Source organism: Parathielavia appendiculata (assembly GCF_033297405.1).
Source record: "Parathielavia appendiculata strain CBS 731.68 unplaced genomic scaffold N657scaffold_3, whole genome shotgun sequence".
Taxonomy (NCBI): Eukaryota; Fungi; Ascomycota; class Sordariomycetes; order Sordariales; family Chaetomiaceae; genus Parathielavia; species Parathielavia appendiculata.
This window is the reverse complement of record NW_026944222.1, coordinates 2,140,360-2,162,141: the sequence shown is the minus strand read 5'-3', so window position 1 is coordinate 2,162,141 and position 21,782 is coordinate 2,140,360. Positions and strand designations below refer to the sequence as shown.

The 21,782-nt window shown below is 55.3% G+C and overlaps 7 protein-coding genes and 1 non-coding gene across 8 annotated transcripts; 3 read left to right on the top strand and 5 right to left on the bottom strand.

Moving 5' to 3' along the window:
• Window positions 1–991: 991 nt before the first annotated feature.
• Window positions 992–1,498, top strand: N657DRAFT_298175 (uncharacterized protein). Its single transcript, XM_062786668.1, has 2 exons — window positions 992–1,416; window positions 1,478–1,498. Exon 1 carries the CDS (start codon window positions 1,090–1,092, stop codon window positions 1,342–1,344), a length of 255 nt encoding a protein of 84 aa, XP_062649973.1. The 5' UTR covers window positions 992–1,089; the 3' UTR covers window positions 1,345–1,416; window positions 1,478–1,498.
• A 1,263-nt stretch (window positions 1,499–2,761) lies between these two features.
• On the bottom strand, window positions 2,762–5,282 carry N657DRAFT_642997 (Ku DNA-binding complex, Ku70 subunit). Its single transcript, XM_062792454.1, has 3 exons — window positions 5,043–5,282; window positions 4,379–4,987; window positions 2,762–4,329 (listed from the first exon to the last, which is right to left on the bottom strand). Exons 1-3 carry the CDS (start codon window positions 5,106–5,108, stop codon window positions 3,064–3,066), a joined length of 1,941 nt encoding a protein of 646 aa, XP_062649972.1. The 5' UTR covers window positions 5,109–5,282; the 3' UTR covers window positions 2,762–3,063.
• A 232-nt stretch (window positions 5,283–5,514) lies between these two features.
• N657DRAFT_298154 (ferrochelatase) lies at window positions 5,515–7,228 on the top strand. Its single transcript, XM_062786667.1, has 3 exons — window positions 5,515–5,829; window positions 5,890–6,472; window positions 6,529–7,228. Exons 1-3 carry the CDS (start codon window positions 5,632–5,634, stop codon window positions 6,972–6,974), a joined length of 1,227 nt encoding a protein of 408 aa, XP_062649971.1. The 5' UTR covers window positions 5,515–5,631; the 3' UTR covers window positions 6,975–7,228.
• Window positions 7,229–9,943: 2,715 nt separating this feature from the next.
• On the top strand, window positions 9,944–12,678 carry N657DRAFT_568146 (uncharacterized protein; the record flags this gene model as incomplete). Its single annotated transcript, XM_062788566.1, has 2 exons — window positions 9,944–11,511; window positions 11,571–12,678. The coding sequence occupies 2 exons, from the start codon at window positions 9,944–9,946 to the stop codon at window positions 12,676–12,678; spliced, it is 2,676 nt and encodes an 891-aa protein (XP_062649970.1).
• A 187-nt stretch (window positions 12,679–12,865) lies between these two features.
• On the bottom strand, window positions 12,866–14,411 carry N657DRAFT_297909 (HIT-like protein). Its single transcript, XM_062786666.1, has 3 exons — window positions 14,404–14,411; window positions 13,952–14,340; window positions 12,866–13,896 (listed from the first exon to the last, which is right to left on the bottom strand). Exons 2-3 carry the CDS (start codon window positions 14,141–14,143, stop codon window positions 13,072–13,074), a joined length of 1,017 nt encoding a protein of 338 aa, XP_062649969.1. The 5' UTR covers window positions 14,144–14,340; window positions 14,404–14,411; the 3' UTR covers window positions 12,866–13,071.
• Window positions 14,412–14,617: 206 nt separating this feature from the next.
• Window positions 14,618–16,572, bottom strand: N657DRAFT_568710 (MFS general substrate transporter; the record flags this gene model as incomplete). Its single annotated transcript, XM_062788608.1, has 4 exons — window positions 14,618–14,724; window positions 14,782–16,208; window positions 16,264–16,337; window positions 16,417–16,572. The coding sequence occupies 4 exons, from the start codon at window positions 16,570–16,572 to the stop codon at window positions 14,618–14,620; spliced, it is 1,764 nt and encodes a 587-aa protein (XP_062649968.1).
• A 775-nt stretch (window positions 16,573–17,347) lies between these two features.
• On the bottom strand, window positions 17,348–21,391 carry N657DRAFT_670293 (uncharacterized protein; the record flags this gene model as incomplete). Its single annotated transcript, XM_062795532.1, has 9 exons — window positions 17,348–18,935; window positions 19,003–19,361; window positions 19,411–19,429; window positions 19,519–19,742; window positions 20,487–20,631; window positions 20,690–20,740; window positions 20,846–20,986; window positions 21,063–21,178; window positions 21,364–21,391. 9 exons carry the CDS (start codon window positions 21,389–21,391, stop codon window positions 17,772–17,774), a joined length of 2,247 nt encoding a protein of 748 aa, XP_062649967.1. The 3' UTR covers window positions 17,348–17,771.
• A 22-nt stretch (window positions 21,392–21,413) lies between these two features.
• On the bottom strand, window positions 21,414–21,498 carry N657DRAFT_t44. The gene has a single exon. It is a non-coding gene; the product is annotated as a tRNA-Ala (tRNA).
• Between the last annotated feature and the right edge of the window lie 284 nt (window positions 21,499–21,782).

The window sequence follows — 21,782 nt, the reverse complement described above, 5'->3', positions numbered from 1 at the left end:
TTTCCACATGCCGGGTTCCACCCGTGGGTCCTAGCAGGCACGGCGCAATCGCCGTGACACTTTTCTACTACTCTGCGAACACTATCTTCAATTATAATATAATACTACTAGGAACTAATTATAATTATATCAGAAGCAGTTGAATCAGATAATTCTGCACTCTTCTAGCAGGTGCGGGCATTATAGCAAGACTTGCAGCATATATTATAGCAGTGAACCTTCGTATGACCCCTCTTGCACTACTTCTATCCGGCTATATTTCTTACATTGCCTCTTTACCTATAGCGCCTTGGCTTACTGCCTCTTATGCCTCCTATCTAGTTATTGGAAGTAATGGCACTTGAAACTCGGCAACTGGGTTGCCGGTGTCGTACCCTGGTCAGAGGTAATACACGGCTGTTACATAAGGTCTAGGAGATACCCAGGTAACTTGAGGAAGAAAGAACTCAATTGATAATTCTGGGCTAGTCCTAAGCACTCGAAAAGTTCACTGTTTAAAAGGCTCCCATAAAGCATATTATCGTGGAATCGGGGCTGTTGGTCTTCCAACACTAGTAAGTGATCCTCTTGACTGTACACGTATTTTTTTTGGTCTCTGGCGCTTGCTTAAGGCTTCATTGACCTTATAGAGCGAAGCGTTCTCTGCATGAAGGAGAGCCACCTAGTGCATCATATCCATTGTACCCTTAGTAACTTAGTCTACAGCAGCCAATATCGAAGTTGAGCAACTATTTTAATGATTGGTAATACGAGTCTTGATGAGCATTGAGTTGTGACGAATCTCGAAGCCTCAACTTCTGAAAGGGACTCCTGAAGGTTATAACTTATTAACGAGGTTCGGTTCGGTGAAGCCAAAAGGTTCACAACAAGTGCACAAGCAAATGTCTCAATAGTAGGTGTAGCTAACTGCTTGTATTGCTTACTGAGGAAGCTATCGATACCCGTAGGCCTAAAGATCGTAGACTATATACACCTCCTTCTCCCATTGTCTTTGGGGAGCACTGGGAGCGCTCAACGCTCCCATCGCTTCCAGGTGGAGCGAAGACAGGACTTCGCGCTCCCTTCGTAATTGGCTATACCATGTCCTAGATGATTAGCTCAGGACGCTCCCTTCGCGCCCCTCCGGGTCTGCATGCGGCCATATCCGTGTCACGGGATTCCCCGTTCCTGTTGTCATGGTTATGTCTTATGCTTGCGGTTATGCATACGTCATGGGGTCTGATCATACGTCTATGGTCATGCTTACGCATAGGCGTCTGCTCCAGTACTGTGACGGGCACCACCCAAGGTCTGGTCAGCTCGCACATACAAGATCGATATTGCTACAACGAGAGCAAGAGCTAGATGACAGGAATGGGCGTGCCACCAGACCTTAAGTACTGGAGCAGAGGCCTATGCGTAAGCATGACCATAGACGTATGATCAGACCCCATGACGTATGCATAACCGCAAGCATATGACATAACCTTGAGAACAGGAACGGGGAATCCCGTGACAAGTACTTAAGGTCTGGTTGCACGCCCATTCCTGTCATTTAGCTCTTGCTCTCGTTGTAGCAATATCGATCTTGTATGTGCGAGCTGACCAGACCTTGGGTGGTGCCCGTCACAATCCGTGACATGACTGCAACCCGGCTTGTGGGAGTTGTATAGTATCTGGAAGACCTAGGGTTGTGCAGTGCTAGGCTGTGAATTCGGGGGTGTTAGTGTACGAAGCTTGACATCTAGCTTGGAAAGTACTCTTTCTAGGTCGTATAGTATAAGACTAGCCTCTACAAAGCTGTCCTGAATATTCCTCTTTGGTATAGAGGTAAAATAGGCCCGCAGAAGGTATAGAGGAACTCGAGATTGCTTACGTAGTTGATATGCATACGCATTAAGTCCTCGATTTGCCGACTATACGCCTGTTTTAGCGGCCTAAAACAGTTAATTGTCACGGCCCCCCCTATGAGCCCTACACTTGGGCAATTGGTGGGCGAGACACTGTGGATTTCATGGCGAAGCGACATGACTCGCAACAGAGGGAGGATATCTGGAGAGCGGGAGGCTCAGATTGGAACTTGGAACTTCCCTCTCTCAAGGATCAGTTAGTTAGTCAAGTGATGCACGCACAATACAGTCGTCTTGCCTGTTTCTCGCTGCGGATTCGGTGCATCTTCCTTGGTGAGCCTATGTGTGTCACCTTACAGACTCTTCATTTCTCGCCTATTGAAGGAGTTAGGGTATCGCTGGACTCGCAGTGCCTAGTTATCGAAGTCGACAATATATAGACTATCCGGCTAGTCACGGAGGAGATCGCGAAGCTTAAAACCAGCCTCAGATATATAGATATCCATAGCTACTGGTTGCGCTAGGGGTATACGAATAGCAGAATAAACATCACATACATAAAGAGCGTAGAGATAATGGCAGATGGCCTAACGAAGGCACTTGCTCAGGAGTAGTTTGTCAGTTTCAGGGAGCAGATAGGCTTGGTTAATATAAGCAAGAGGCTCGCAGAGTATAGGGAAATAGAAGAAAAGGAGAAACTGGAAGCAGAGGCATAAGAGGGATATAAACAGTGGAGGGCATTCGTAGTGGTTATTCCAAGGCCCCTAGCGCAGATATCGCGCTGGCTCGGCTAAGAGGGTATGTTAGATTTGGCAGGTAATTATGGAGGGCAGTTCGGTGGTGACTAATAGCTTAGCACTACGATTCTCAGGAACAGGAGGAGACGGGGTAACTTTTGGAACAAGGGAGACAGCAGCATGATCATCAATTGAGTGGTTACACATCTTCTTGTGCCCAATTATTTCGGTACCCAATCATTTCGGTACGGTAAATTCGTGGCTGTTGGCTTTCCAACACGATCCCCAGTTTTCTAGTAGGGATGGTCGTATGTGGTAGACCAAGCGCAAAGCTTGCGACTATGATGCCCTCATTGTCCAGACACATCACGACGGAATTGTACAGAGTACATTGGTACATTTCGTCCTGCTAAAGTGGCCCAGGATAGAACACGCCTAGAACTCCATTGCCCCCGAGGCCCTCCGAACGAAACCCACATCCCAAAAGCACCTCCCCATTACACGTTCTCCTCAATCCACTGCTCCACCTTTTCAATCAACTCGGCCTTCTTACCCACCGCACTGACGCCCTTGCTAGTCAGCACGTCCTTGAGCTGAGCAACCGTCATCTTCTTGAGCGTGTCCTTCTCAAACGCAGTCTTGAGCTGGGCGTTGCTCATCGGACCGCCTGCGGCCTTCGCGACGGGCTTAGCACGCTTCGCCGCCGGCCGTCCCCCGTCCTCCTCGTCATCATCCTCTGCCTCCCGCTTCATGGCCCTGCTCTTCATGAGGGATCTGGCCTTTTCGGCGAGCGCCTCCTTCCACTCGCTAAGGTACCCGCCGACTCGCTTGTCGATCTGCTTGTACTTGGGAATCGTTGCGTCGTCCAGGGCCTCGGGGACGTCCTCGTCGAGCGCCATGGCCTGCAAAACCTTGTAGTGCCATTGTAGAGACGGGTTGGGGTACTTGAGCGGGTTGTACATGGCTCTTGGCAGCTGGAGATTCTGCACAATCTCACGCATTTTGTCCGTCAGTTCGTCGGCAGAACGGGGTGGTGCCGATAGTTCCACGTCTCTCAAGTCGTCCGCGAACGGCAGAGGGTACAGCCAGAGCCCGGCTGGGAGATACGGCGTCTCCGACATTTCTTCGTCCGGCGTTCTGGACGGGATCATGGCCACCATGATGGGATTCGCGTTCTCGCGGGCAATGAACCACGCGATGCCGACCCTGTCAGAGGCGAGCAGCTTCTGCCACAGAGCAGAGAACACGCGGGTGGACCCCACATAGTGCTCCTCGCTGGGAAATATGAAGATGGACTTCTTTACCGAGGCCCACGATGGCAGCATGGAACGCGGCTTGAACCCAATCAAGCGAAGCCCTTTGCTCCCAAGGTTCTTGAGCGACGCCGCTTCCTCAGGCTTGAAGTGGATGTACTCGCCGCCGAACTTATACGCCTTCTTCACCTCGGACTTGTCGACTGTCCTCGTTTCCGAGTCCACCTTGATGGTCTCGGACTGGGCGAGCTGGGGTTGCTCTCCTCCAAGCCAAACGTAACACGTACGCGCAGGCTGTTGCCGATGAAGAGGCATGTAGCCTTTGATCGATATTGTGAGGTTAGGTGCCAGTTCAAAGTGTAGGTTGGAGAAATACGCGCGTTTCGGCGTCTGCTTTGAGTTGATGTTAGATATCAGGGAGTTTAAAAGTGTGAGGCCATCGCCTGCTTTTGACGTTTTGAGCTCGTCCGGGGAGCCAGCCTCGGCTGCCGGATCGCGATAGATGATGTCCTGTCGAGCCTTAGTATGCAAGTAACACGTCAGCCAGGGGTCGTCATACATCGTAGAATTTCGACACATCAAACTTCTTCCCCCCCTGGCTGATGGGGAAGAGCTCAATGACCACGCCGAGGTCGTAAAGATCCTTGGCGCGAACTGCCGCCGATGACTTCGCCGTCTTGTCGTTGCCGTGTGGGTTGTCATTGTCTGTGATGATGAACAGACGCCTGGAGCCAAAGTTTGCCGCATTGGTGGTGAAGATTTGATTAGCGCAGAAGAGCATATTGGCCATAGAGGCGGGCTCTTTCGCCGGCACAAGCACCTCATCCGGATCTTCTCCTTCCTCAACCAACGACTTCAGGGTCTTCACATCCTCGGCAGCAGGAACGTCCAGGTCGGTGAAGAGGTAGCAGTGGGGATATCCAGTTCCGCTCCGCCCGCCAGTCTCGTCGCGGAACTTTGACTTCTCTGTGCCAAAGAGAAGTATGCCCATCATATCCTTTGGCTGCGCAATGATGCGCTGCTGCATGAACTGGTAGGCGCATTTCAGCGCTGCTGCAATGGGCGAGTCCTTGTCTGCCTTTTTGCTGTGTGTGGTGGAAGGCTGCTCGAGCATCGATTCGCTGACATCGATTGCAAACAAGACGGCGTCTTTCTGCGTTTTGTAATCCTATTGGAGGTCAGGAAAGATCCTATGTCGGGAAGAGATGAGGGTGACAGCGAACAGCTTCATCCAGCTCTTCCTCACCCTCGTCCTCCGGACGTCTGTCCTCATCACCTCCCCACGCCATTGTCAAAATATCGAAAATTCAAGTCTTCAACTTATTGTTGAGAAGTTGCACGCAAGACCAGTTCCTGAAACTTCGTGCAAAAGACAAAGGCAGTGATGAACCCGACGTTGTGACGCGACAGGTGTTCAAGGCTGACGCGCCTGCCTAAACGCCAGAACATGTGATGGAAGTGGGACCTGATGATCAAATTGCCGAGTTCTGATTGATTGCACGCGGTCTGTACGTCATGGCTCGATGCCAAGGGGCCGAGTGACGGTTCGGTTCCTTGCGTCCCGTTGCCGCCGGACATTCGGGACAAATAAAATGATGGAGCAGATCTGGCCTTCTCCGAACTCGCCACGATTTCAGAAGACCAGCGGTTCGCCGAAGACAAATTTGAGGAATTAATTGCCCGGGTGCTTTTAGAGGTGGTTGATTGTTGATCTGCAGGACTGACGAGTTCCTGCTTTCAACCCTGGGGTTTCCTTTTCACGAGTGCGAAAACGACACAGTAGGCTCGGATTTTCAGTTGACGGTCTCCAATATGGCCTTCCGCGCTGTGATACGGCCTCTCCGGTCGCTTGGGATTGCAAAGCTCCCGGTGCAACAAGCACGATGGCTCGCGACTCCGGTTCATCCGATTACACAGGATTCTTCTCGGGGGCCGACCGCCATGGTCTTCCTCAACATGGGTGGTCCTTCAACAGTCGATGAAGTGGGCGACTTCTTAAGCCGACTATTTGTCAGTTTCCCAATGCCACCTGCACATCTGCGAGACGCCGTCCTAACTCCAATATCTCAGGCCGACGGCGATCTTATTCCCCTGGGCCGCCTGCAGGGTTACCTCGGCCCACTCATCTCAAAGCGGCGCACGCCCAAGATTCAGAAACAGTACGCCGCCATTGGCGGCGGCTCGCCCATCCGCAAGTGGTCCGAGTACCAGTGCGCCGAGATGTGCAAGATGCTCGACAAATTGTCGCCCGAGACGGCGCCGCACAAGCCCTACGTTGCCTTCCGCTACGCGAACCCGCTCACCGAGGACACGTACCGGCAGTTGCTGACCGACGGGTTCGGCAACGGCCGCGGCGGGCGCGCCGTCGCCTTTACCCAATACCCTCAGTACTCCTGCTCGACGACGGGCAGCAGCCTGAACGAGCTGTGGAAGTGGCGCCAGCGGCTCGAGGGCAAGGCCGGCGCGCTGGACGACGGGACCGACGGGACCATCAAGTGGAGCGTCATTGACCGGTGGCCGGCGCATCCCGGCCTGGTCGAAGCCTTTGCGCAGAATATAGAGACCAAATTGCTGGAGTATCCCGAGGAGAGGCGGGACAAGGTTGTATTGCTTTTTTCAGCGCACAGTCTGCCCATGACAGTGGTAAATAGGGGTAAAGTTCTGTCGTCCGTTGCAGGATTTAGGTTACATGGCTAATAGTCTTCACAGGCGATCCGTACCCCGCCGAGGTAGCCGCCACGGTCCACGCCGTCATGAAGCGGTTGAACTTTGTCAACCCCTGGCGGCTATGCTGGCAGTCACAAGTCGGTCCCCAGCCATGGCTTGGGCCCCAGACCTCCAGTACGGTGGAGAATTACATCGCCCAGGGCCAGAAGGACCTACTACTCATCCCGATCGCATTTACGTCCGACCACATCGAGACGCTGTACGAGCTCGACGAGGAGGTCATTGGCGAATCAGGGCATGCCGACACTGTCAAGCGCGTCGAGAGCTTGAACGGCAGCCCAGTATTCATCGAGGCCCTTGCCAACTTGGCCAAATTGCACCTGGACAGCAGAATCGCTTGCTCGTCGCAGATGGGCCTGAGGTGTCCGGGTTGCAAGAGCGACCGGTGTTTGGAGTCCAAGAAGTTCTTTGCCAGCCAGCAGGTATGATCGGTTGCGACGGCTTGAAAATGTGCGTTATGCTGCAGCGGGTACATACGGTGTCACTGGAAGTGAATCGCGTTTGGGGTGTGTCTAAAAGAACAAGCGCCTGACTATGGGTATGGTTGACTTCGTCAACAAAGTTCTCGTCACATGTGCTGGTGAAGCCAAGCGAGCCGCACACTACGTTATCCCGTCGCGCGTGGCCTTCGGCTCGGCTGAGAGACCAGCGGTTGCGTCAACCAAGTGATGATTCGTTGGGCGGAACGTTGAACCCCATTGAGGATATTGTTCTCGTATACGCCAAGATTGCTCTCATGCTGCACGGCATTTATTAATTCGGGTACTGCATGACCTTGGCGAATGCTTGACTTGACCGTCTTGCTACCTGAGGGATACTCGAATGCGTATAAATGGCACAGTACATAGAACCGCGCTGGATGATTGCTAACGGCGAGCACGCGCTGGTATAAACAAGTGCCCTAGCTTTCGGGCGCCGATTCCGCGACATTGCCGAATGGCCTCTTTACTGCTATCCCGAGCCTGTGTTGTATCTGGCTTGTCCAGCGGGACAGTGCTGTGTAAGGAAGATCGTGTGCTAGGAGTTCCATTAGGAAGGTGGAATTGCCATCCTCCTAGTTTGCCCTGGCCTTGTTGTTGGCGGTTGGGATACGATCGTCCCAAGCTCAGTGTTTCACAACCTAATAATTAGTAAGAGTAGACGTAACCGTGGCCGTTGCCGTAGTAGTGAAACTGATTATGGTAGCATGGCGGGCCGGATCGACCGGGAGCGTCGACGATTCCGACGAAGGTAGCATTCCGTTCTTTGGCATTCATCGCAAAACAGCAATGATGAGGTGGTTGCAGATCGCGAGGGCGAAAAAAAATTGAAGCCTGAAGTCTCTCACCGCAGCTGGAGGGACGGCAGTTGCTGCAGGCCCGAGCAAACTATATGTGACCGTGGACTGGTGCGGTTGTGGTCGTGTAAGGCTGGCCAGGGCGATGGCTTGGTGTAATAGAGGGCCTCCTAGCATTTCAAGCTCACAGAAGGAAATAAATGTACTGCGAGTGGTGAGTGGCGGAAATGGCTCTAATGCCTCTGCTGATGCTCGACGACTCCAAACTGCTCAGGCAGGGTGGTTGCTCTGGACAGAGCAGGGCCGTATCGCCGTTATTCCCGGCTGCTATCAAGACATGGCGGCAGCTGCGGCAGGAAATGTGCATTGACTTCCAGTTGCTTTTGCAGCGGGTGTCGCAAGCACTGCTGGAGAGGGAGCTATTGGTAGAGGAAGCTTTTGGCATGTTCGACCGAGGTGGTGTCGCCGCTCGGCAAGTCGCGAAGATGGAAGATGTCGAGGTTTGAAGGGACTTCGAATCATTTAGCCGGAGCACAAGACAAACACACATTTGAAATGGAGCACAATGCGCGGCAGACGCACCCGGTCATTGGCAAATGACTTGGGAACAGCCCTCCTCACCGCGACCTTCAGTAGTAGTTTGGCCCAAAACCCCGTCGATCCACGAGATTCAGCTAGTTGCCGGGTGTTTCCCCCTCACCCAATCTGCTGTGACTGAGCCAAGATGTCTCTAGTTGCGCAAGGGGACTGCTGAGCAGCGACCTTCAGGATGATGACGATGATGGGTGTTGGGAGATAGCGAGGAGGAAGAACTGGGACATTGACGATGCCAACGCTCTATCCGTAGCTGTGTATTCAAATATCGAGTAATTGGATGCTGGTCGGAAGTATCCACCAAAGGCAGCTCGATGATTACATAGTGTCTGAACCCCCACGCTGCAAAAGCCCTCGCTCTTCTTGGCACACAATCCAGACGGATGGTTGGTGACGCGCCTTATCAGGGGCTGAACTTCGATCCAGATCCAACCGCGGGGTTTAGCCTTGGTTGATGAACGGCAACCTGGAATCCACCATCAATCACCCTTCGTTGTGCACTCGGGAGGGCAGTCTATCCCAAAGCGACTTGTTGAGGCAGTTTGTGCTTCTGTCGATAGGCCCAGTGCAATCAAGCTTGATCGGTACCGGCTCAGCGCTTGCGGGCCCATCTCTACCTTGTGCATACGCGAGTCGTGAGCGACAACTCCAGCATTGCCTTATCTCGACGTCTCCCCGGGGCGTCTCTTATCTCTGCACATTTGCCAGCCAGTTGGATTCTGCTTTTCTTGCAACCTCTCATCCCGGCACCCGCAGGTTCCAGCGCGCAAACGTGCAGATCGACCCGTTCGTGGAGGTCGCCACCCCATGTTGCCCTCTTCCTCCCGGGAGCTGAAGGGCAGACATTGCCTGCTGCTCCCTGGTTTCACCATCCATGGAAAGTTTTGAGAAAGCCGCAGGCCACCCCGCTTTTTCGCTTCCGAGTCGATTCCAGACCGTCAGCGAGGTCCCAAGGCCAGCGAGAGGGCCGAGTACAAAGGCTCTGCCCGGCCGATGCAAACCTGGGACTCGATATCACCCGTGCTTATCCGTCAAACCATGCCTTTCGACGCCGACATGGATGGACCCAAGGCTACTCTGCGGCTGGCCAGATTATTAACCAAAATCACGGCCCTTCTCGTCTGAATAACCGAGTTCCCTTGATAGGTTGCCTTCTGCCCTGACCGACTGACCATTACTTACTACAGTAATACTCTGCTCTTGCTTCGAATTTCACTCTTCAACCGAGTCGGAGTTGGGAGTTGAGACCCTCCGTTATTGCCCTGTCCTAGTCCCTTGCAGGTGGACCACTCCAAAAAGATAGGCCTGACAAGCCCATTTGTCCAATCCCGGTCCCCCCATTCAAACGCTGCACACGGAGTGGACTGAGGTGAACGTCAACTTCTCTTCACTCCGCTTCCCTCCGAATAAAATCACCCAAAAACAACGCAACCATCATCGCGAATTCTCCACCATTCCCGGCTTCGCGGGATTCCCGCACATTGCGCCGAACCCGCCTCGCGTGTCGCGTCCACTTCCGCGGCAGCAATGGCTGGCCTCGACACGGCGCCGGTATCGCTGCACCCGGGCGGGCAGGACGGCTACGGCGGGCCAGCGGCGCCGTCGTCCAGGAAGAAGCCCCGGCGCGGCGCCGATCCCGCTAACCAGAAGCGCCGATGCGTCAGCACCGCCTGCATCGCCTGCCGCAAGAGAAAATCAAAGTGCGACGGAGCCTTGCCAAGTTGTGCCGCCTGTGCTAGCGTCTACGGCACCGAGTGCGTCTACGACCCGAACTCGGACCACCGCCGCAAAGGCGTGTATCGCGAAAAGACAGACAGCATGAAGGCCCGGAACTCGACGCTGCAGATCCTGATCGAGGCCATCTTGAACGCGGCCGAGGAGGATGTGCCAGCCATCGTAAGAAAGATCCGCACGTGTGACAGCCTCGACGCCGTGGCAGAGTCAATACTCAAGAACGAGTCGGTTGAAGAGGATGAGGAGGAGGATGACGAGGAGATGGAGGCCAGCTACACCACAAACCAGCCCGTCGAGGGCGAGAGGGAACTTGCCCGCAAAATGGGCGAGCTCCGCCTCGAGAACGGCTCCGTCCGCTACATCGGCGGTACTTCGCACCTGCTATACCTGGGCGATCAAGCAGCCGTTCCCGACGAGCCCGAATCCGAGACTGCCCTTCCGAGCGAGGAGCCGACTGTTAGCTGGACCGAGGTCACCAAGGACACACAACTGATCGTCCACCTGATCAACATGTACTTCAACTGGCACTACCCCTACTTTGCCACCCTCTCCAAGTCGCTCTTCTACAGGGACTTCCTCAGAGGGAAGCCACAAAGGGAACCCAGAACTACCGTGTACTGCTCCCCGCTGCTGGTCAACGTCATGCTGGCCCTTGGATGTCACTTCACGAGCGTGACGGGTGCCTTTGCTGTCCCTGGGGACAGCAAGACCAAGGGGGACCATTTCTTTGCCGAGGCGAAGCGCCTGATTATCGAGAATGACGAGTACGCGAAGCCCAGGCTCACGACGGTTCAGGCGCTGGCCCTCATGTCGGTCCGCGAAGCCGGATGCGGGCGGGAGGCCAACGGGTGGGTGTACAGCGGCATGAGTTTCCGCATGGCACAGGACATCGGGCTCAACCTCAATCTAGGCGCAAAGGACAAGGGGTCGCTCGACGAGCAAGAGGTCGACGCGCGCAGAATCACGTTTTGGGGCTGCTTTCTCTTTGACAAGTGCTGGTCCAACTACCTTGGCAGACTGCCGCAGATTCCTAGAAACACCTACAACGTCCCCAAATATGACGTGTTCCCAGACGAAGATGCAGAGTCCTGGTCGCCTTACACGGACAGCGGGTTTGACACGTCCTACAAGCAGCCCTCGCGGACGCGGGCGGTTGGCCTGCACCTGAGCCAGCTGTGTGAGATTAGTAGCGACCTGCTCCTCTTCTTCTATCATCCCAACCACATCGGGCGGTCAAGCGGCAAGAACATCGAGGTGAAGAAGCTTAGCGAGCTCCATCGCCGTCTGGAGGATTGGAAAAACGAGCTGCCAAACGAGTTTGAGCCAAAGGATGGCCAGCTCCCCCATGTCATCCTGATGCAGTGAGTGTTCCCTCCCGTTTGCTGTTGTTTAACGATATTGTGGGTCTGACCAACTGCAGCATGTTCTTCCACCTCCAGTTCATCCACCTATTCAAAGCTTTTCTCAAGTACACGCCCGCAACATCTCCGTTACCAGCGCATGTCTCTCCTTGGCGGATGTGCGCTGCCAACGCTGGGGCTATCTCCAAGCTGATGCGACTATACAAGAAACTGTATGACCTGCGGCAAATCTGCAACATTGCCGTGTACATGGTGCAGACGGCTTGCACGATACACATTCTGCACCTGCCGGAGAAGACGGCCAAGCGAGACATTATCCATGGCGTGAAGCACCTCGAGGAGATCGCCGAGGACTGGCCATGCGCGCGCAGGGCGCTGAGCACGCTGAGTGTGCTCGCACGGAAGTGGAAAGTCGAGTTGCCAGAAGAGGCGGCTGTGGTATTACAACGAACCGACGAGAAATACGGGACATTCAACATTTCCGACGTCCCTTCACCGCACAGATCAGGTGGTTCAACTGCGCAGTCACCGCAGTCCCTCCCAAACTCACCACCCGTCACCAACGGACAAGATCACCTTACCTCCCCGAAACAGTACAGTGACTCGACAGCTCAGCCGATGGCCATTGACCTCCCGACAACGACCGGGGCCTCCGACATGCTGAGCGGTCTGGCGGGATCCGGGGTGCCGCCGAAGCTGCAAAGCATGCAGAGCCAGGCTCCGCGGCGGCAAATAACGCATCCCGCCGCGACCGCCTCGATGCCTGCGAACGAGTCCCTCTCGCCCATCAGCTCGTGGGCCGTCTCGCCAGGAACGCGAGCCATGCCCGGCTACACACAACAAGCCTTTGGTTCTGTGAGCATGGGTGGTCCGCAAACATCGCGCGCGGGGCCGGGCCGACAGATGACGTCGAGCAATCTCTACGCCATCGACGGGCAGGATTGGTACATCAAAGATGGCGTCAACTGGCAGCAAAATTTCCAAACGTGGGGACTTGGCGCGGGCGCCGGTCAGAGCTCGAACGCGGGAGGGAGTAGCGCGAGTGGCGGCGGGATGAATGACGGGCCCATGTTTATGTTTCGCGGGGTTAATATGAATGACATGGACTCCTCGAGCTTTGACTCGTTGGGGATGGGCAACCTGGATCATTTACCGGGCCTAGATTAGATTAGGCGTTTGCTTCTCCTGACGCTGGGTACGTCATTGGGATGCCGAGGGATGTCTGTTGATTGGAACTTCTTTTTGGTGTTATGGTAGGGAATGCATATAGGAGGCGCGGCAGACTACAGGGTTGGGAAGGCCACTTCTCGAATTTTGGGATCAGGGCGAGGATTGACCGTATGTAGATAGATACCAGAAGACTAACAGCGAATTTCTATTTTAAACCTTGCAGGGTCTGTCTAATGGCGAGTCATCGCTCTCACTCAGCTATCAACACCAATCTTCTCAGCATCGTAATATCTAGCACCAACAGTAGTTATAGCACCTCCTCAACCTAACTCCTGAACCCCCCCGCTCTACCACCTCGTACGCATTCGCGCATTGTACGATAATTCAGCATCACGACGCCTCCCGCTCCATCCGCTCTAACACCTCGCGATAAAGGGCAGCCTCAGCCTCCATATCCTCCATCCTCCTTGGCAGCCGATTCGCGTCCTCAATACTGGGGAAACTGCCCCCGGGCACAGGCCTCGTGTGCATTCCCAAATCCCCTTCCCCAACCCCATCCTCCTGACCCCGACCATACCCAACCTGCTCCTGTCCCTGTCCATGCCCGAGACTTGGAGACCCATGGCTCCTACGATCATGATCATGATTACTACTACCACCAAGATAATCGCGATCCCACAGCGCCCCGCCCACGTTGCCCTCCTCGGCCGCCATCTGGTCGTAGATGGCGTCGGACGGCGTCTCGACCGGCTTGGCCGTCGCTCCGCGGATGCGCGGGATCACGTGCACGTGCACGTGTGGGACGGTCTGCCCAGCCTCGGGCCCGTCTTGTAATGCGATGTTGAAGGAACCGCCTTGTTCGACTGGGCCTGCGTCTGCGTCTGCTACTAGCTTTTCGCTGGCTTGCTGCTGTTGCTGTTGCTGCTGCTGTTGTTGTTGTTGTTGGGTTGTCGTCGTCGTTGTAGGCGTTGGCGTTGAGGTACTGGTGGTACCGCCATCAGGGGTGTTTACCTGGGAAGAAGGAGATGGAAGGTCAAAGTAGTGGCGGGCCAGCATGCGCTGGACGCGCTGGACGGCCGTGAAAAGGTCCGTCAGCTCGGCCATTGAAAGGTCGGTCAGGCGGCGGTGGGGGCGCAGTGGGCAGACGAGGACGTGGCCTGGCAGGAGCGGCTTGAGGTTGACGAGGGCGAAGGAGTGTGGTGTTTTGAGGAAGACCTGGCTTCCACATTAGTGCCATGATGATTGTAGTAAGTCTAGAGGATGAACTTGCCTGTTTTGTTACTTCGAACGGGCCAAAGTAAATGGTGTCTTGTTGAGACGGGGGTGTTGTGGCCGACGAGGACGTATTGCTGTTCATTCCCATGATTCTCACCGATGATCGAGGGACTATCGATTGCCGGATGAAAGCTGTAGGCTGGAATGCACCGATTATTCTGGTCCAGGGTCTTATGGTCGCGGTCATGCTACCTCGGGTACCGTAGGGATCAAGCCCGATTTTACGGCAGCTCTAGATGTTTGTCGTTTTTATAAGGTTTCAGGTGGGGTAGTGTGAGGTTCAGCAGGTTGCTCGTGTTGGAAAGTTGGAAGTGACCCCAGCCAGATTCCACAACTCGGCCAAGCCAACCTTGAGCGACCTTACCCACTGCGTCAATGTCATGTCTGTTATTTCTCTTAGAAGCTGCTGAAAACAAATTGGTTGATGGGAATCAAAAGTATACATACCATCACGCTTGATGTACTAATGAAATCTACAATGCAAGAACAATGCAAGATTGTTCACTCAAACAATGGGATTGTCCGTACCCATCATGATATAACCTCGCTGGGGCAACTCAAACGTACCCGGAATTCAACCGCCCATTCCAGCCATCGTTCTACACGTATCCTTTACTGCGAAAAATGAAACCGCGAAAAGATGGCAGCCAACCTTGTACAATCACAGTCCAGGCAAGAGCTCCTCATCCTGCAGGACATCCCCCCTGACCCGGTCTTCGCTGCTGCTCGAGCGAGGAGCTGCCTCGTCCTCTTCGCTTTTCATGTACACTATCCACTGGTCAGCAAACTATAGTACAAAAGCACGCGATACGAGCAGAGACATACCATGGGGCTTCAGGAAAAACGACGCAACCAGCGTCACCGCAAACAGCACAGCCAGCAGCACAAAGAAAGCCTGCGGAAACGTTTCGACCGTCGCAGCATACAGCTGGTTCAAGACGATCGGCGCAATAATACGGGCGAGCGAGTGCAGCAGCCCAATGGCACCCAGCATCTGGCCGACGCGCTCGGGCGGAACATGCTTGCTGACGGCCGATTGGATGGTGGCGGAACCAAGCCCACCAAACGCCGTAACGACGGCACACGCGACAAACACGGCCGAGGACCGCGCAAAGACGTAGCCCCCAATGCCGACGACGTCCGAGAATAGCGCGACCCGTAAAATCCATATGTCGAGCTCGTCCGCGCCACGGTTCCTTTCGGCCCCTGTTGGGGTTAGGCCCTCCCTTCGTCTCCTGGCTGCCGGCCGCTTGCGGAAGAAGTAGTTGATCAGAGGTAGGACGCACGACAGCGCCACCACGCGGACCATGGATGTCAAGGACACGAAGCGGGAGCTCTCGAGATTGCCCCACTCGAACATGTACTCGACGTACATGACGATGACGGTGCCCGCGCTCATGGCGGCGCCCAGCGTCACCATATCGATGAAGGCCAGGAGGAGGAAGTTGCGCCTCAATTGCGCGGAGCCAGGACCGGTGGGGAAGAGTATGTCGAGCGGCGCGAGCGGGTTTGCCGTCCTGACCGAGTGCACCAGGTGGTTGATCTGACCTGCGAAGGGAACCCTCGACGCGGCGAGCCCAGCGCAGTCGGGCGCGGACCCGAGGGCTTCCTGCTGGCGAGCATGCTTCTCGCGGGCCACGAGCTGCTTCTTCGGGGATAGCGACTCGGGGATGACGAGGGCCATGAAGATGACGAAGAAGACATGGCAGCCGAGCAGAATATAGAAGATGGACAGCAGTGAGCCGGTCGACTCGACCAGGTAGCCGGCGATCAGAGGGCCAAAAGCGAGGCCAGTGAAAAGACACGAGTGCAGGTAGCCTATGGCGACGCTGCGCTTCGAGGGCGGGGTGCAGTCGCTGGTATAAGCATGGCTCAGGACGCTGCCTGCCGTGAAAGAACCCGTAAGCCCGTCAAAGAAGGAACCGAGGAGCAGCCATTGGTAGGGCACCGTCTCGGGGTACTTGGCCGCAAGGATAGTAATGATTTCGTTGAGGATGCCGCCCACGGCGCAGACAAGAATTATCCGCTTGCGGCCGTAGCGGTCTGAGAGCGAGCCGAGCTTGGGCGCCGTGAGGGAGCTCAGTATTCCGGTGAGTACATTGAGCACCAGCGTGAAGGTGGCAACCGATTTTTGCACCTCGGGAATGAAGCATTGCCGATTGTTGGCCCCTGCCACAGCTGGTGTGAAGGTGAGACCCGGGTCGGTGGCCGAGCGGTCGGCAAAATAGTGCTTGCAAACCAAGTCAATAATACTAGCAAGGTCAGTATAAGTGCGGCTCGAGCAGTTGACCGAAATGTTCCACATACAGATTCAATCTTGGAACGATGGAGCCGCCAAATGCGAGGGTAAACAGTGCATAAGGAGCTAGCAAGAAGCCGACCTGCATCATCCGACGTCAGTGTCCGGTATCCCGCGTGGCGCCACGCTCTTGAGCACCAGCCATGGATTTTGACACGTACGGATGGCCGCTTCCACCACGGCAGACCGGCGAAGTCGTCGTCTCCCGCCCAGCCATTGTCCCGAGTGCGCGCATGTACGTTGCTCTCGAGGAGTCCAGTGGCCTCGGTAGTGTTGGCAAAGCCAGTGTCGGCATCGCTAGGAAGGATATCGGCCATGCCGCTTGTCCCAGCTGGCGTCCTGCCTGGGGACGAATCAGACTCGTCCCGGCCCTTGCGCGATGTCATGTCCCACGCCGCAGTGCAAAACAACCGTGGTCCTGTATACTGCCTTCTCAACCGTGGTGTGGTAGACTGAGAAAATGACCCCAGGGAAAGTGAAGGCCGATTTTACTGATCGATACTGTGATATGGATGACTGATGTGTATTGTATGAGTTGGGAATCAGACTCGACTGGTTTGTAAGCACCGAGGCCCGATGTCTAGTTTCGACGACGGGACAGATTACTACCCGGAAAAGAGTCGAAGTGGCACTGAAGCCATTCCCTGTGTAACGAAGACAGCTTACCGACGGATGGGGGAGGGAAGATGAATAGGAGCTGGTCATGACGGTGGGATTACTTGTCCGAATACGGATGTACCTATGGAGGATTGATTGCCTGGAGCAAGATGGAATGGGTGGGGTGACCCCACAGTGGAGAGTGTCGCAGCTCTCCCAGGGCGGAGCTTCGACTCCAAGCTGTTACTGATTTCCTGTGGCCCCGACAGCTGTCGCTTTGTTTGCTCAGAGCTTCAAAAGCAACACAGAACCATTGTCTCACTGATATTGTATTTTGTACATGGAAGCTCGACGGTCACTGAACGGTGTAGGTAACGCTATCCCTTCAGCTCCAACGATCAAGGGATGGGTGATCTGTTTCCCCTTCAACGGCTCACTCCCGTTTCCATCCAGCTCAGCGCTTCCTCGAACTCTGGAAAAGAAGACCCCCAACGGGCGCTGCATCTCGAATTCATAAACGACAGGATGAGACTCTTGACACCGCATCCTGCATGGTTGATAACCACTTTCCGGTTGTCCAATGGCAACTGGCAGCTAGCCAAGGTGCGTCGACGATGACGCACCAGTCTCGGTGCCTGTCGGTAGTCGGGGTCGGGGTCTCAAGGCCGCCGGATTACAAACCATTGATCCAGTCACAGCTTGAGGGTATCAATCGTGTAAGTGCATTCAACCAGCTTCCCAAAATTCCCAATCCCGTCTCGCCAATCTCTGAGCAGCCGTCGTTTCGAGGAGCTTGAATCTTTGTATTACAAACTCCGTATGTCGCCCGGACTGCTCGCGGACATTGTACAATAGTGTACAATACATATATACAGTCATTATTGTTACACACCCTGGACGAGACAGGCCCTGGCCGACCTCAGGCCCTTGGGATTTCGCTCAATATCTCTCTCACATCTTCCCCAAGCTTGAGTCCTCTCTTCCGAACCTCCCCCATAACCGCCCACACCCTGGGATCTCTGTCCCGGCAACAGCGGCGTACGACCGCCTCCAGGGCGCGGTCGCTGGCCGAGTCCATCTCACTCAAATACACCAGCGCCACGTCGAGGCTGCCGTCGTGTGCGAAGCAGCGCACCAGGTTATCGAGGATTCCGCTCGACGGCCGGACTGAGAAGCGGTCCATCTCCGACACGAGGAACACGGCGTGCTCGGCCTTTCCGCACGCATCGAGCAAGAGGCCAAACGTGCGCTTGTCCGGTCCGGACTCGCAGAGGTCGCAGACCTGCCGGTACATGTCAAGCGCCTGTTCGAAGCCGCGCGTCTGCAGGACGGCCTCTAACAGCACATCGATGGCGCGCACGGGGAGGTACCCTTCTTTGCCCATGCCGCGGAGGAAGCCGACGGCCTTGTCCACGAGCTCGGGAGACCGCTTCAGCAGCAGGAAGATGGGCCGCGTGTTGCGTGAGTCCACACGGATCCCCGCGTCTCGTATGATGTGGAGCGCCCGGAATGCGTTCTCCAAGTCGCCAGCTTGCACGTACGTTTCGATTAGCGGCTCGTAGTGCAAGAGACCTAGCTTGACCCCGCGTCCCGAGAGAAGCTCGAGGACGGCCGTCGCCAGGGTCGTGTCGCCGTGGCGAGCAGCGGTGTGGAGCACGTTGACCGCGACGCCGTCTGGCGGGTTGAGCCTTCCTTGGCGAACCATCTTGTCCCATATGAAGCTCGTCCCGTTGCAGTGCAGGTTCCTGCTGCATTCGTCCAGGAGGTAAGACCACAGGACACGAGGCACCCTGCTGGCATCGCCCCCCACCATCTCGAGTCTTTGGTAAAGCAGCTGGACTGCTTCGTCCAGAAACCCGCGTAACACCATCACGCAGATAAAAATGTCAGACAGCCATTCGGGTATTTCGATGCCGTCCTGGCGCATCTGGTCCCAGTAATCCAACGCCATCTCGTTCTGGCCGTCACGCAAAAGACCCAAGGAGACGCTATGCCTGGCTGAAGCCATGAGGTCCAAGTCCTGTGCCTTTATCTTCTGCATAATGGTGTTCCTTGTGAGATAATCCGGATGGACCGCAAGCACCTGTTGGCCATGTTAGCAGTGTTGAGACCTCAGCACCACCGGCGTTCCTTTGGACCGCGAAACGTACCCGCAGCGCAGCTTTATAGAAGTTGGAAGGCGGCTCAATGCCCAGCGACCTCATTTCCTTGAGAATGGCCGCCAGCTCGGCGGCCGAGCCAGTCGTCGTCTCGCGGTTGGCCGAAACCAGCGACCAGTACAACACCAGATTGGGCCGCTCGCCACGTTCCTCTACCAGGTACCTGACGAGGCGGCGTATCTTGCGGCCCTGGCCATAAAGGTGCTGAGCATAAATCAATGCATCGTATATACCGTTCGTCGGGACGTCGACCGTTTGAGGCGGAAACTCGAGCGGGGAGCGGAGTAAGGCCTTCGTCCCCGCGGTACGTGTCGCTATTTCGATGGACGTCGGAGAGGCTGAGTCTGAGTCTGAATGACGAATTTCATTTGCGGGTATGAGGTCGGAAACTTGACTCACTGCTACTGGCGCTGAGCCGCTGAGCAGTTCGATTGGAATGTCGGAAGCTGGCCGTTGTGGTAGTTCTGTGTCCGTTACGGGTACCGCGCGGTGCGGTCCAAAACTCACTGTAACCTCGACGGGATCCAGTTTCAGGTTAGGTTGTGGCTGGATGGGATTTGGCAGTTCATCCGCTGTCGGGTTTTGCGGTTGTGGTATCGCCCATTCTGAGTATAGCCTCCCAGGCGGGGACAGGTCGATTGCGGGCTTGTTGATGTGTGCGAGGCGGATGCGCTGGCGCTTCGGCGCTAACCCGGTTCCACGGCGACGACAGGCTAGGCCGGTATCTGCGACTGTTGTGGATAGGAGTCTTCTGTCAACCGACAGACCAAGCACCCGCGACACGGCGCGAGCGATTGCGCACCTTGCCGGCATGGGGTTGTGAACCGAGAACAGTCCTAGCGGGTGTGATCGGGAGGGCAAGGCGCGTTCGGTGCGCCAAGATGCACATCCTCTAAGCAGATATTCTAGGAATGGGTAATGAACTCCGAATAGCGAAGAAGCGCCGTCGACGGCGCGTTCTAGTCAGATTTAGGCGTGTTGGCCGGGATGCCATGGAGCCATCATGATCCCGCCAGAACCCATGTCTTGCGCTTCTGGCAAGCTGCGTTCTGCCACTCAGGAAAAAAGGCGGTGAATAATGTACTTCGGAGTTCCCGGGTATCACGTGAGTCCCGGCAGGGTAGCCCATGGCCTTCATATGCTTCGTCATTGCCCTGGATTGAATGCAATGTAGTCCCGCAGCCTGTGCTAGAGCGCATATGTATCCCGGGCCATCAAGGGGGAGGTTCATCGGCCAGCAGCCACCAACCCCCTTAACCTTATAACGCACCCGAATGATCAACTGCCTGGATACCGGATGGGCGCCGTTTCTGAGCTGTCATCGCTCCATTCCTGGCCGGTCTCATGTTGTCAGCCAAACGTGCCAACGATGCCTCCCTCCACAAGCATTCTAGCCAGGTTAATCCTCAAGTGTTCCTCAGCACCAGATCCAGCTCATGACCCTCTGCCCCTCCCACCCCTTCCACCTCCCCGACCTCTCCCGCCGCGCCCCCTGTCGCCACCCCGACCGCCGTGATCGCCTCTCCCTTGCCCGCCACGCCCGCCGCGGTAGCCCCCTTGTTGACTCTGTTGTTCCTTGACAATGTCGATGATCTCGTCCGGCACCCGCAGGTACTTGATCTACGCCGTCTGTCAGCGACCTCGGCCACCCCAGACAACGGAGCGGAATGGAACCCACATTATTCCCTTTCACATAAACTTCGGGTAACCGCACGAATTTATCGCCCTCCTACAATCCCAGTCTTCAGTCAGCCCGCCCTGACCCTCATTGAGCGTTCGCATCCGCGGCGATTCGGTCGCAGCAAGTGGACGCGCAAAACGACAGTGAACTCACCGGACTAGTCTGCACAACCTCGCGCAGCGTCAGATTCATCCATGTATCGCACAGCACCAGGTGGCCGTTGAGCGTCTCGCCGTTCTTGAGCTCAACCAGCATGGGGTGGCCTTGCGCCGCGTTCAAGAGCCCGAGGGGTAGCTGTCAAGAATCAAACAGAAAAGTTATTTTCCTTCTAAAAATACGAAAGATATCGACTGGATATCGAATATCTTACCATATTGAAGAAGTCTGCGTCCCAGCGCCGATCTATTCGTTGTTGTTGTCGCTGGTGTTGGGCCAGCTGGGGGACTGCAGATGCAGCAGGCTGGAACTTAGTGGAGGAACCGCCAGCTGTGACCTCAGATTACAGGGATTACTATGTACAGTAGGCGAAACAATCAACCAATGACTGGCAGACCCACCACAGCAAGGCTGATGTGGGGCAAGCCCATGCTCCGGAAGGCACTGCCTTCCGGGTCTGCTAGTACCGTGATGAATTCCTTCGCTTGTATTCGACATTTGCTTGAACAACACACCAAAAGAACGTAAAAAGAAAGAGGGCATGGTGACGAGTAGCAAAAGCAATTGGACGGGCTGGGAATCGAACCCAGGACCTTTCGCAAACCCGAGAGTATGCTAAGCGAACGCTCTACCAACTGAGCCACACGCCCTACGTGAATAGATAACGGAAGATAGGCACACTCCCCACTTATCAGCCTTATGAGGTTGGAACCATTTAGGGGACCATCAGCCAGAGGACTTGTCGCAAACCTCATACTCCTCTTCAGTCAAACGAGACATCCTCGGTTGGTATCGTGCCGCTTAGGGTTGCGGACACTCCAGCGGCAATGCCGAAACCGACCAAAAGTTCTGTCGAAGGCAACGGAGTGAGTGCGGACCAGTTGATTTCAGAACTGTCTCCAGTTTGAATGTAGTCTATGGACCGAAATCCTCC